A 14,231-nucleotide genomic window follows, 5' to 3' on the forward strand; every position below is an offset into this window, starting at 1 on the left:
TTTTTATTAAAACATTTTTATTCTTTTTGCAGAACCCTCCAGGTTAAGTTTTAATAGAGTTTTCAACTCTCAGCTTTTCTTTCTGTATGACCCAGCAACATCCTTAAAGACTTCCTGAGCTGCTGGTCGTTTTTACACTCCTGAGTCTCCAGAAAAGCTCCATGGGCAGCCAGGCCAGTCATTTTCCTCACTAGCTCATCTTTTGCCACACTGGGACAGGCTGCTTCTTCCCCCTTATGATTACTTTCTTGAAATGTGTCCATCCTTCCAGGACCCCTTTGTTTTTAAGGGCTGTTTCCCTTAAAGCAATCAGTACCTGATTTGGTATTCCCCAAATCTGCAGCCTAACCAGGCCAAAGTCTGCCCTTCCTATTTCCAGGGCAGAAGTTTTGTTGCTGCCCCTCCCTCCTTCACAGAACATTGAACACTTCATTATTTCATGGTCACTGTGCCCCAGGCAGCCTCTGAGCCCCACATCTGCCACCAGCCCTTCTCTGTTTGTGAACAGCAGCAGACAGAGCTTTCCTTGGCAGTGGGAGTGTTACCAAAAATTTAGTAAAACAGAAAATTCCTTAACCCCAATGTAGCATTAAGAAGCAGCATTCTTTATTCAGCTGGATGCACGGGGGGAGCTCCTCCCAAAGCTGTGCATGCTGAGTACAGGAGAGTTTCTCTTTATTTTCTGTATTTTGCATACATATTCATTGATTGTCCTGGACTAAAAATACATATGATAATCATTTCCCCAAAATCATTAATATATTTCCCCTCCCATTTACCCATGCATTCTCCTGTCCTGGGGGTCTCCCTGGTGGTCCCTGGTGGTCATGGACCCCAATGTTCCCGTGGGCCTGGCTGAGCTGGCAGGACACTGAGGCTGCTGAACTTCCAGTTCCCTTCTCACACAATGGGCACTGTGTGGTTTCCACTGTCCTGGGGTTGTGGAGAACAAGCTCCAGGTGTGAGCTCACCTGGTGGAGACAATTTATCATCTGGTACCATGTGGTCACAGAGTGGGCTATGACATCACAGAGTGGGTTAGGTGAGGTCATCGAGCAGCCATGGCATCATAGTCTACCTCTGTGACATCAGAGATCCAGCTGTGACATCACAGGGCAGAGGTCTGACATCACAGTACAGACTGTGGCATCACAGACTCTGGTGTGACATCAGAGACCAGCTGTGTGACATTGGAGAATGCTCTGTGACATCACAGAACAGGGTGTGACAACCCAGAGGGGCTGTGTGACATCCCAGAGGGGCTGTGTGACATCCCAGCAGGGCTGTGTCAGGTCACTGGGTTGGTCACTCTGCCCCAGCTCCCCCTCACAGTTTCTCCCAACAACTCCAATGCTGTTCATGCCCAGCAGGGTCCCTGTCCCCCGGGATCCCCCCGGCCCACCTGCAGCCACAGCCTCCACCAAAGGATGCTCCACAGGATCCACCCCAGAGCCTGACAGGGGACAAGGGGCCAGGGCTGTGTGACCAGGACAGCAAGGATGGGGATTATCCAGGTCACTGTGGCCTGGGTTGGGTTGCCCAGGGCAGGAAAGATGTCTGGCAGCTGGAGCAGGGTCTGGGAAGGGCCTCCAAAGAGGGGCTGGAGCCCCTGGGCTGTGAGCAGAGGCTGAGGGAGCTGGGCTGGTCCAGCCCGGAGCAGGGAAGGCTGAGGGGCTCCTCATGCCAGCCTGGCAGTGCCAGCGAGGAAGGGATGGAGAACACAGAGCCAGGCTCTTCACAGGGGGCTGGCGGGAGACAAAAGCCAGTGGGTGGAAGGGGAAAGAGAGGAGATCAGCCAGGACAGGAGGAGATTAAATGAGTCAGGCTGCTTTCAGCATTTCCTCAACACCAAGAGCAGCCTGACCTTCCTTCTCCATCCAACACTGATAGATTTGCAAATCAGGAATTGTTTGAGCTGTTCTGTCCTCAGTCCAGGACAAGAATCCTGATACAAGAACTTCATTGTGTTTATATCTATCACAGAACCACATTAGTCAAAAATTAATTTTAGTATGCAAATCAGTTGTGAACAGTGGACTCATCAGACATGCTGGGACATTGCACATAGCTCACGGAAGAGTTTGTAATTTTGTGATTCTTATTTTAATGGTGTAATTTTTATTAAGTTATATCCTGTTCAACTGTGGTCTGTTGGCTAGGTCCAGCGTGGGCTGGAGGGAGCTCAGATTTGCACAAGGCTGCTCTGAGTGCCAGCCTTGGATGGGAAAAATGGTGGGGTGGGGGTAGGGACAGAGTCTGATTGATTGTCAGCCATGAAAGGTCTTGATTTTCATACCCAGTCAAACTGCATGAGGAGGTACTTGGATTCAATGTCAATTGGAGACTGCGCATTTCAATGAATTACTAGTAAAAAAAAATTACAGGACCTAAAAAAAATATTTTCTTGCTGTTTTTCTAAATTCAGGGTATTCACATTGAATTGGCTTCTGAAATCTGACTAATTAACCACACATTTGATTTGAACACTTCAATCAAATTATTCCCAGAGGCTTAGCTTGTTTAACTGTTCTAAATGTTAATGAGCCCTGAGACACTGCATTCCTGCACTGAAGACCTGAAGGCTGAACAAGCCTCTGGAGCAGGAAAATTCAGCAGCAGCCTCCAAGGTGCTGAGGATGTCAGCAGCCCCCACTGAGGCCATCCCTGCCCAGAGACCATGGGGGAATGGGCAGACAAGGAGAGCGTCCCTGGGGCTGGGGCAGCACAACTCAGAGGCACCAGCGGCTCCAGCTGGGAAATGGAGTGTGGAATGGGGCTGGGAAAGCCCTGCCTGGGCTGGGCCAAGCATGACACACAAGCCCTGACTTCCATCCAGTAGAAAACTCTGTCAAGGAGATATTTAAAAGGAATTACAATTGTTTCTGTATTCTGAATTGGACTCCCTGGAGAAACACTAACAAGAGATCCTCAGGTGCTCAAAACAACAGAACAGTCTTTACTGGTAACTTTAGAAAGTCAGAGAACTTTTGGCAAAAGGTTTAATATGACATTCAGACAACACAGAACACTTCTTAAAGCACAGACTTGGCCCATTCAAATTCACAAACTCTAAGCTATTTGAATTTTACATTACTCAAATTTGCAAAAGGACCGAAATAGAAGAAAAGGACAGAAAGAGAGAGAGGCAAAAAGGATACAGAGGAGCATACACAGAGGTACCAACTCCTGGATTCCAGTAGTGTTTAGATGGAAATTCCAAGAGGAGGTAGGGTCAAGATGTGTGCTTGCCTTGAGGTCAGCCTTCAATCCCCCTTGGTCTCCCTGGGCGCTTCTCCCAGCTGGGACTGTGGGTCATTTGGTCCCTCAGGAGCTGGGCTGGGGCTGCAGAGGTGGCTGTGGAGCATTGCCTGTGCTGTGCCAGGGACTGGCAGCCACGGCTGGGCTGGGAGAGAGGCTCTGGGGGGATTGGGGTTCCAGGGCAGGGCAGGGCTGGGGTTCCAGGGCAGGGGAGGGCTGGACCTGCCCCTTCCTCCCCTATTGGAATAAGATCCCAATATTACCAGGTAGATTGTGCCTGGGCTCGTCTGACCCCTGCTCCTAGGCCAAAGGTGGCAACTGTGGTGCTTCCCCTCAGAGACACTTTTGGCTGGCTGGATGGTGCAGCTGAGCGCCGAAACAAGTCCAGGCTTGTAGAAACTCAGTTTGCCTCAGGTGGAAAGGCTTCAGTCTAAGGTGAGGAGGAAAAGGAGACAGATTCTGCTGCAGGGTTAATATCAAGAGTTTATTCCATGGTCACAGACATCTGAATCTTAGGTAACAGCTCCAACAGAATCCCGACCGCAGGGCCTGAGTGACTTTTTAAGCTCCGGGGGGAGGGGGAGGGAAGGGACAGGTGAGCCACCAACCAGGTGGGAGGGGCAGGGTCTCAGGGAACGATGACAACCAGACAGACCAATGACCTCTGGGCACAGGGGCATCTTTTGAACCTGACCAACCACATGATGGCCCTGCTGGAATGTTAAGACTGATTGGCAGCCCAGCAGGGGGCAAAGGGGAAGGGGAAGAGAGATATTGCCAAACCTGGGAAGGGGCTTGGAAGTTTAAAGCAGGAAATTGCAACACACTGCAACACTCCCCACATATGAAATGTCTTTTGCCAAGAAACTCCTCCACTCTGTCACAATAGGGAATACTGGAGGTGAAATCCCAATTCTGGCCATGGGCACCTAGATAAGAAGGACAGTTCTTTTCCTTAGGAATGAAAGCCCCAGTTCTCAGTAAATTTCTGGTTTGATTGTTTGGATTCTGTTTGGTTTAGTTATTGCTTTGTTTCCTTGTGCCTGAAGTGTCCAGTCAGGAGCAGAGTGACTCTTGCCAAGGAAATTTGTGCTGCTGTGTCTTAATATTCAATCTGGTTTTTGCTGCTCCCTTGCTGGGGATTTTTCCAGCGCTCTCAAGGCCTCGTTGGTAGCAGGGTGAAGGAGCCCTGGCCCAGGCTCTGGCCCTGGGGGACACGGGGACGCTGCCGGGGGTCCCTGTCCCTCTGTGCCACCCCCAGGGCCCCGGCCCCCCGTCCCCGTGTCAGGCTCTGGGGTCGATCTCGTGGAACATCCTCTGGGGGAGGCTGCGGGGCCGGGGGCAAGGGGACCCAGGGGGACAGGGGACCCTGCTGTGCACGAGCAGGGTTGGACTGCTCTGCGGGGAGCTGTGAGGGGGGCCAGGGTAGAGTGACCTCCCCAGGGACCTCACACAGCTCCCGTGATGTCACACTGCCCCTGTGATGTCACACAGCATCCTGTGATGTCACACAGCCCCGGCTGCCCCACCGGGCTGGGCCCTTCCTTTGCTGACAGCTCTGTCTCCTGCCTGCCTCTGCCTGCCCACACAGGGCCTTGGGCTGCTCCAGGCTCCTTCTGAGGATGTGCTGCACCACAGTCCTGCCCTTACAGGGAAATTCCTTTCTGCTGGTGTTGAGTGTGGGCCTCTCCAGCTGCCCTTGGTGCCATTATTTCCTTCTCATGCTTATATCCTCCAGGAAGAAAAGCTCCAGCCTGACATCGCCATTCAATCCCTCCCAGGCTAATCCCTTTCAGTCCTCAGTCTCTACTCCACTAACCACAGAGGCCGCAGACTCTCCCTGCTGATTTTGTGATGAGGCCTCCAAACCCCATTCTGGGAGATTTTTGAGTCCTATCCAAGGTCTGTGAAAAGGGAAAAATAGCATTCAAAGTTATTTTCAACTAAACCATACAGTGACAGAAAACAGGTCAGTATCTTTAAAATGAATGGGGACAAATTAACATTTGTTAGAAGGAGGAAATATTTTACAATTAAGAAAGTGGATGGAAATTGCAGCTGTTTTTCCAGAGAAGTGGATTCCCCATCCCAAGAATTGTCCAAGAGCAGGAGATTTGTGTAGCCTTGCCCATTGAAACCCTCTCATCCCCAGTGACAGAATTCCTGTAGTGTGGGTTCTCTGCTGTGCTGGGTGCCCTCACAAGGCTTCTGGCCAGAATGTCTGCTGAGGGCAGCCAGGCTGCTGCAGGGGCAGTGACCTCACAGCCATCACCATGGCAGCCCTGTCCCCTGGGCCTGGCTCTGCCCTTTCCTCTGCCCCTGCCTTGGCTCTGCTGGCATGAAGAGTTTTGTCATTAATATCTTGTCCCCAAGGTGCTGGGGCCAATGGCTTCCCAGTCTGGCTCCTGGAGCAGAAGTGGCTTTTCAGAGCCCACCCAGGAATGAGCCCTGAGGCAGCAGCTCTGCAGTGGTGGCCACCAGGCCGGGCTGCCAAGGGAGGCTTCTGGCCATGGCCTGCAAGCAGCTGCTGCTGCCAAGGTGCCTTTGGTGCCTCAGGCTCTCCCTGGCCCAGCTCCCAGCACGGCACTCTGCCCTTGTGCCCGAGCCCTTCCCTGTGCTGGGGCTGGCCTGGGGCTTTTCCTGCAGCGGGACCTGCCCTGCTCATGGCACAGGAAAGGCAGTTCCTGCTGGAGCAGGAGGCTCTGCCTGCAATGGGCTGCAGCAACTCCAGCAAGGCCCTGTTTGCAAAGCCTCCAGTGGGAAATGAAGGAGGGGAGTCACACTGCTTTAGGGGTGAATAATGCTGAAACCAGCCTGACTCCTCCATCCCAAAGTTCAACATCATCAGAGGGAGCTGAAGCTGTGGCAGAGATGGAAAAATCCCCAGAGAAAGGAACAACCAAGTGACACCACTGAGAGCTTCTGCAGAGTTGCTGAGCTGGCCCAGCCTGGGCACATCTGACTGACAAGGCAGCACCTCAGATGAGAAAAGCCCCGTCCCAAATTTTAATTGCAGCATCTCCTGACATTTCCCTTCTTGAGGGGTGTGGGGATTCCTCCCAGTGGTGGGGACACCCTCAAGGTCACTGCTCCAGCCTGAGCCAAAGGGAATTGCCCATGGTCATTGGTCTGGGGGAGTGACATCAATCTCTGCTTAATTACAGGTTTTGCTTAACACAGTTGCCGTGAAATAATTTCCTAGTGCTCTGTATAATATATTTTGCATCTCTTACATCCTGGCATAAATATTTCTGATTAAGGCAATTTTGTCTAATCATTACCATAATAGAGAATACATATTTATATGAATATATCTGCCCATGACCGGTACCCTGTGAGTGTCTGGGACATCCTGGCCCTTTGGCAGCCTGGGGACTCCTGGGATGTCACCGTGGAGCCCCCGTGAGTGCCTGTGACAGATGGGTGCCTTTGCAGCACAAGGTCCCCTGGGATGTCACCATGGAATGGCTGAGACTGCCTCTGACCACAGGGCTCTTTACCATCCCCAAAAAGCCCTGGGAGGTCTCCATGGGGCCCCTGTCTGTGCCTGTGACATTCCAACTCTGGAACAGCCTGGAGACTTTTGGAAAGTCCCCAAGGAACCCCTCTGAGGGCCTATGAAAAATCTGATCCCAAACAGGCAACCATCACCAACTAGGCGTGTTGCTATGGTCAGTTTCCATGGCAACCATCCCCAGCCCCCTGTTGCTATGCTCAGTCCCTTGGCAGCTCAATGGAGACCCCATGCCAGGGGTGGTTGCCATGGACACCAGCTCAGGCCTGCAGCCACAGCCCGTTGCCATGGCAACCATTGGCAGCCCCATCCCCAGGCTCATGGGATCCCAGAACCACAGAATTGGCTGAGCTGGGAGGGACCCATCAGGATCCTCCAGTCCAACTGCTGGCCCTGCACAGGACACCCCAACAATGCCAGCCTGGGACTGGCAGCGCTGTCCAAACGCTGCCGCAGCTCAGAGAGCCCTGGAGCTGGGACCCTTCCCTGGGGAGCCTGGGCAGGGCCCCAGCAGCCTCTGGGCAAAAACCTTTTCCTGACATCCAACCTGAGCCTGCCCCAACTCAGCTGCAGCCGTTCCCTCCACTCCTGTCCCTGGGCACCAGAGGGAAGAGGTTCCCACAGCCCCAGCCAGGGACCCGCTCCCAAGGCTGTTGCAATGGCCACCAGGGCTGGGACCAGCTGGGATGCTCGGTTTCCAGGGGCCAGTGTGCAGGAATGGGATTCCCCAATTTCCTGCCCCCGCTAAAACCGCGCTGCCCTTGCTGCCCTCCCACTTCCCATGGAAAGCACAAAAGGCAAAGATCCCAGGCTGGGATAAGAACAATTTACTGGGAACAACAATGAGATAAGGAACCAACAGAAACAGAAATGTTATTGATAACAGAAGGGATTAGAAAAACTGTTTACTGTTTATGTTAGAGAAAACTAATATATCAACAACAGACTCTTCCTGGCCATGCATTTCCCCTGCCTGGAAAGGACACACTTCTCCTCAGGGAGAGAGAGAGAGTCCCTTTCCTGCCCCTGGCAATGTTCTGAGATGCGAGTGAATGTATTGACATGGCCATGGCCACAGCTTCATGTTCTTCCATCCCACATCATGCCTTTGGCAAGGGCAGGAAAAGGGACAGGTGTCTTCCCAGCATAGACCACAGAGAAACTGGATCACCAGGGATCTTCCCAATGTGGGTTCTCCCATGGGGGATGAAGCTGGAGTGGTGGATGAAGCTGCTCCTGCATTTGTGCTATTTGCAGGGATCCCTTACTGGTGGCTCTGTTGGTGTCTGGTCAAGTGAGAGCTGCTGGTGAAGCTTTTCCCACACTGGGGACACTCATAGGGCCTCTCCCCAGTGTGGATGCGCCGGTGGATGATGAGGGAGGAGTTGTGCTTGAAGCCCTTCCCACACTCAGGGCAGAGGAAGGGCCTCTCCTCGCTGTGAATCCGCTGGTGGCGGAGGAGATTGGAGCTGGTCTGAAGCCTCATCCCACACTGGGGACACTCGTAGGGCTTCTCTCCAGTGTGGATGCGTTGGTGGGTCAAAAGGGCAGATCTGTAGCTGAAGCCCTTCCCACACTCCCCACACTCATAGGGCCATTCCCCTGTGTGCATGTGTTGGTGGCTGATCAGCTGCTGTCTCTGCCTAAAGCTCTTCCCACACTGCAAGCACCTGTGGGGCTTCTCCCTATCATGAAGCTGCTCATGGAACACCAGCTCTGAACTCTGGCTGAAGCTCTGCCCACCTTCCTGGCTCAGAGTGGCTCTTTCTTCTTCAGAGCACCCTGGACTGGGTTTGGAGCGCCTCCTCATGGGGGATGTCTGAGGTTTTTCTTCCCTGTTGGATTCCTGTGTGTTAGAATCCCTCAAAACGGCCTCCTTCATGAGGTTCTGCCATGCAGATTTTTCCTCCCTGGTCTCTATCCTCAGTTCCTTCCCTGGGGAAGGAAGGACAAAGACTGGATGGGATTTGCCTTCATGCCACAGGGAAGGGGAAGGAGATCCCTCCAGTACATCCCTGGCAGGACGGGGTTGGCAGCAGGGGAGTCCTGCAGCAGGGGGCTGTGCTGGGCTAGGAGATAGAGCAGGAGAGAGGGGGAAAGGGGCACTGACTTCCTCCTCACCTATCTGGGTATCCCAGGGATCCTTCCTCTTCCTCACAGCCTCCTTCTCCATCCAATCAAGGTTTGGGAATGGGAAATCCCGTTCTGGGAAGAAAACAAAGGGTGCGCACATTGTCTTTTGTACTGCTTTGAAGGAAAACCTGGGGAGGGTCTAAACCAGAATTACAATTTAAAAGAAAACTAAGATCAAGGCAATGATATAGAAACACTGCCTTAAACTGACAGAGTCAGGATATAACCTTACACCCTTTTGTTCAGGGTGATGGCAGCAGTCCCAGTAAATGGTGGTTGCAGTCCTGTTGGAGTGATGAAGGTGATTCTGTCGAAGCAGTGATGCTGTAGAAGGGTCTGGTCTTCCTGTGGAGGTCCAGTGGTGGCTTTGGAGGTCTTGTCCTCTGGCAATCCAGTACGCAAGCTGCTCCTGGAGTAGCAAAGTGTCAGCTTATATCCAGGTAGGAATGCTTGGATCCTCCCCATAGGCGGAGCATCCCACAATGGGAGGATGGAATTTTATCAGTCCTGCAGTGACACTCAATGGCTCATTCACAGAAGATATCTCCCCTGCAGGGCGTTATCAGGGCTGAGTCATGGAAGAGATAAAGAACAATGCCCCACCTGTTTATAGCAGTTGATGAAGGTGGGGATTGAAAACATGCATTTGGTTACATCTTGCATGGCAGCCTGAAACAGTGGGGTAATCCCTGCTCAGGGGGTGAACACCACCCCCCTTACCCAAACTGGCTCAGCTGTAAAACCCACACCCTGGGAAGGGCACACACACAGGGGACAATATCACACTTACCTTGCCCCAGGGGAAGGCTCTTTTTCCTGTCATTCCCTTCCTGTCCCCCATTTTCCATTTCATTTACTGTTCAATAAAATTCATTTTGGGTTTGGTCTCATTATCACCTCAATTGGGGCAGAGGAATCTCTCTAACACTTTTCTTAACCAGACTCACCAGACTGTGAAATTATTTTGGCACAGTGACTTTAGGCACTGTTCTCTGACCCCACGTGCCTTTGACAACAGCATGGTTCCCTCCTCTGAGGAGGTTGTGGTTCTCTCTGGAGGAACTCTTTGAAATAGGGCTGCAGCATCCTCTGAGTGACTTATGGGAGAACCGATGAGGTAAATCGCCTTTGTGGGCCCGGAGTGTAAAGAAAATATTTTGTTGTCCTTCTATTACAGCGACCTGATGAAGGTCTTCAGGGTGAGAGAAGTGGACAAGAATCTTGGTTCATGATCAGAAGGCTGGATTTATTGATATATGATGTATAATACATTATAATTATACTAAAAGCAATAAAGAGAAAAGTTTCCGAGGCTTGCTAAGCTAAGAATAGAAAGAAAAGATTGAATAACAAAGTTCTGTGTCCAGCAGAAAGCAAGGACCAACTCTCCCGTGAGTGGTCAGCAAATCCAAACACTCACAGAAGACCAATCACAGATGCTCCTGTTACATTCCACATCAGCAGATAATTGTTGTTTGCATTTTTCTTCTAGGGCCCCAGCTTCCCAGAAAGGACAAATCCCAAAAGGGAGGATTTTATGAAAAAAAATGTCTGCGACATCCTTCCTTGAAATGTTTTTTAAAATCACAGGAGGAAAGGGAGCAAATGATACCAGTGAGACTGACAAGGTTCATTCACCCTATGATGAGGAACACAAGGCTGCTAAAAGTCCAACAAGAAGCTCAGCTCAAGGAGCTAAATTCCCAAATAACTCCTGAATTCCCAGGCTTGAGTGCTTTGCGAAATGTGAGAATCATTTTTCTCTTCATCCCTGTCGCATTTGTGACAGCTGCAAATAGTTTACTTTCCTTTTAATGATATCTGTATTGGGCTGAATTTACACTTTTTGTGTATTGATTTGTGAATGTGTCCCTTCCCACCCCAGTCCTTCCAGCACTCGCCTCTATTTCCTCCCTCCCTCTGCTTCCAGCGGGGAAGGTGCTGGAAAATGTCCATCAAAGCCACCTTTGCTGTGTGCTCTGGGAGCCCGCAGAGCTTCTGGATCTTCTCCCCTTGGGAGAGAAACTCCTTGGGAGGCACGGCAGGAGCAGCACCCTGGCAGCCTCGGGAATGCCCCTCTGGGATCCACGGCACACACTGCCAGGGTCTGGAATTCCAGTTCTCAGCTATGAAAAGATGTTCCTGCCCTTGAGGGCAAAGCTGTCAAGAAGGAGCCAAAAGCCAAGTGGAGCAAGATCTTACAGTGGCAATTCACTGTGAGCATTCATAACTTCCCCCATGGTTGTTGTAGCTCCTGAATTGGGAATTAAATCCGGGCACGGTCTTTGGTGTGAGCTGCCCTGGGTCAAGGGAGACACTGAGAGAGAAACAGAGCAGGCAAAGAGAGGCAGGAGAGAACGGAGGGCACAAACACAGTCAGCTGAGAAGGTGGCACTCTGAAAACAGACCAGAACTAACTGAAAAGGAATATAACAGAAAGGAATAATTATGCATCTTTTAGTTACTATCAAAATACAATTTCTTCCCCTTCTCAGAAACCTCTTGCCAGTGTCATTCAGCAGAGCTGTCAGAAAGTCCATCATTCTGGGTGGATGTTCCAGGCTGCAGCCACAAGGAAAGAGGGAATGGGGATTTTCCTGCTCCTGGGGAGTTTGACATCCTCAGCTGAGGAGAGGAGGAGGCACCAGAAGGAAAGGGCAGCCGGGCTTCACCCTTCCACAGGAAAAACGGGGCGGGGAAATCCCTCATCCTGTCTGCTGCTGCTCCCACAGGGATGTGAGGGCTGATCCCAGAGCCTCAGTGGTCACAGTCAGGGCTGCCCTCAGGGAATGCTCGCCTGGTATGGAGGGGCAGCGTGGGAGCACCTGGATCTTGGGGCATCCAGCTGCTCCCCATGTTTGGAGGTGCCTGAGGAGGGCTGGTACGATGCCAGGGACATCCTGCAGTGACATCCCCCCTGTCCTGCCCTGGGTGAGCTCAGCCCCAAACCTGACCCTGATCCTGGTCTCAATCTCACTCCACGTTTAAACACACTCACAGTTCTGTATTTAATCACATCCCAGTTCCAAACTTGTCTAGCCCTAGACCCAATCCCAATCCCAGCCCTAAGCTAATCCCATGTCTAGCCTTAACCCCAATCCCAGTTCTAATCCAAATCTCAGCCCCAACTCCAATCCCAGCCCCAATTCCAGCCCCTTCCTAAATCCTCAGCCCCAAACCAAATCCCAGGTTCGGCCCTTCTGGGGGTTTGGGGGTGTCTCTGTCCCTCTGACCCCGATGATGTTTGGGTGGGGTCACAGCAGGGCTGAGAGGGACAGAGACCCCCCCGGCCTCCCCAGGGGTGAGAAGGTGGGAGAGCCCCCCCAGCCCCGAGCACCCTCAGCAGTGAGAGGGACACAGAGCCCCTGGTCCCCAGCCCTGCAGAGGCATTGCCTGAGGCCAGAGGGATGGAGACCCCCCGAGCATCCCCCAGGGTGAGGGGACAGAGACCCCCGAGCATCCCCTGGGCTGAGATGGACAGAGACTGCCCCGAGCATCCTTTGGCACAGGGGTGAGAGGGAGGGAGAACCCCCTAGGCATTTTATGGGGTGAGAATGATGGAGACCCCCTGGGGAATGGCCTGGGGTGAGAAGGACAGGATCAGGGACACCCCTGGGGAATGCCCTGGGGTGACAGGGACAGGGACAATTCCCTGGGGAATGGCCTGGGATGACAGGGACAACTCTTCCAAGCCCCACCCAAGCATCCCTCAGGACGAGAGGCACAGAGACCCCTTCAGCATCTCCTGGACACTGGACAAAATAAACTTGGTAGAAATCAAAGTTTGCATAACATACGCTGATGAATATTTGATTTCCCACTAGTCACATGTGATGAAAACACAAAGAAATCCCAACATGAATAAATGGACAATTCAAGCAGAGATGTGGCAATTCCAAGATTCATTGGTTTCTGCACAGCTCCAGCTCAGCTGCTGGCAGGTTCCAATAAAAGAAAAGTGGAAATTCGGCCCAATACACATCATGAAAAGGAAGGGAAAGCTCTGTGTAGCTGTCACAAAGGTGATGGGGACAAAGAGAATGATGATTCTCACATTTGCTAAAGTGCCCAAGCCTGGGAATTCAGGAGTTATTTGGAAATTTAGCTACTTGAGCTGGGCTTCTTGTGGGACTTTCAGCTGCCTTGTGTTCCTCACCATGAGGTGAATGAACCTTGTCAGTCTCACTGGCAACATTTGCGCCGTTTCCTCCAGTGATTTTAACAACTTTATAAGGAAATAGAGCAAATTATTTTCTTTGCACTGGTCACCCATGAAAGCCATTTTCCTCATCATTTCTCCCATAAAGAAATAAAGCTTTAATAAGCTCCATAAGCTCCCCAGGAGGAAGGAGGGACTGTGTCCAAGTTTGCAAGAGTTCTTCCAGAAAGAACCACAACATCGTCAGTGCAGGGAACCATGCTGTTGTCAAAGGCACTTGGGGTCAGAGAACAGTGCCCTTAACTCACTGTGCCAAAATAATATGGCAATATGGTGAAGAAAATTGTTGAAGAGATGCCTCTACCCCAGTAAAAGTGCTAACGAGACCATATCCAAAATGGATTTTATTGAACAGTAAATGTGAGGTATAGAGAGAGATGGAAAGAAAGAGAAAAGGGAGGACAACAAGGGAATGACAGGGACAGAGACCTTCCCTGGAGCAGGGCAAGTGTGACATTGTCCCCTGTGTGTGTGGCCTTCTCAGGGTGTGGGTTTTACAGCTGAGCCACTTTGGGTAACGGAGTGGTGTTCACCCCCTTGAGCAGGGATTACCCCACTGTTTCAGGTTGCCATGCAAGATGTAACCAAATGCATGTTTTCAATCACCATCTTCATCAACTGCTATAAACAGATGAGGCAGTGTTCTTTATCTCTTCCATGACTCAGCCCTGATAACGCCCTGCAGGGGAGATATCTTCTGTGAATGGGCCATTGAGTGTCACTGCAGGACTGATAAAATTCCATCCTCCCATTGTGGGATGCTCCGCCTATGGGGAGGATCCAAGCATTCCTACCTGGATATAAGCTGAGGCTTGCAACACCAGGAGCAGCTTGCGTACTGGATTGCCAGAGGACAAGAGCTCCAAAACCACCACTGGACCTCCACAGGAAGACCAGACCCTTCTACAGAATCACTGCTTCGACAGAATCACCTTCATCACTCCAACAGGACTGCAACCACCATTTACTGGGACTGCTGCCATCACCCTGAACAACAGGTTGTCAGGTTATATCCTGACTCTGTGAGTTTAAGGCAGTGTTTCTGTATCATTGCCGTGATCTTAGTTTTCTTTTAAATTGTAATTCTGGTTTAGAACCTCCCCAGGT

At 51.5% G+C, this 14,231-nt stretch overlaps 1 protein-coding gene across 1 annotated transcript in view; it reads right to left on the minus strand.

The window, feature by feature from the left end:
• The window catches only part of LOC141730047 (uncharacterized), a 311,523-nt gene extending 302,941 nt beyond the window's left edge, over positions 1 to 8,582 (minus strand). Inside the window, exon 1 of the mRNA XM_074546684.1 lies at positions 8,096 to 8,582. Within this exon, the coding sequence (XP_074402785.1) occupies positions 8,096 to 8,582 (487 nt within the window). The remainder of the gene's footprint in view (positions 1 to 8,095) is intronic.
• Positions 8,583 to 14,231: the final 5,649 nt, after the last annotated feature.

The sequence above is a fragment of the Zonotrichia albicollis genome, chromosome 9 (assembly GCF_047830755.1).
Source record: "Zonotrichia albicollis isolate bZonAlb1 chromosome 9, bZonAlb1.hap1, whole genome shotgun sequence".
Taxonomy (NCBI): Eukaryota; Metazoa; Chordata; class Aves; order Passeriformes; family Passerellidae; genus Zonotrichia; species Zonotrichia albicollis.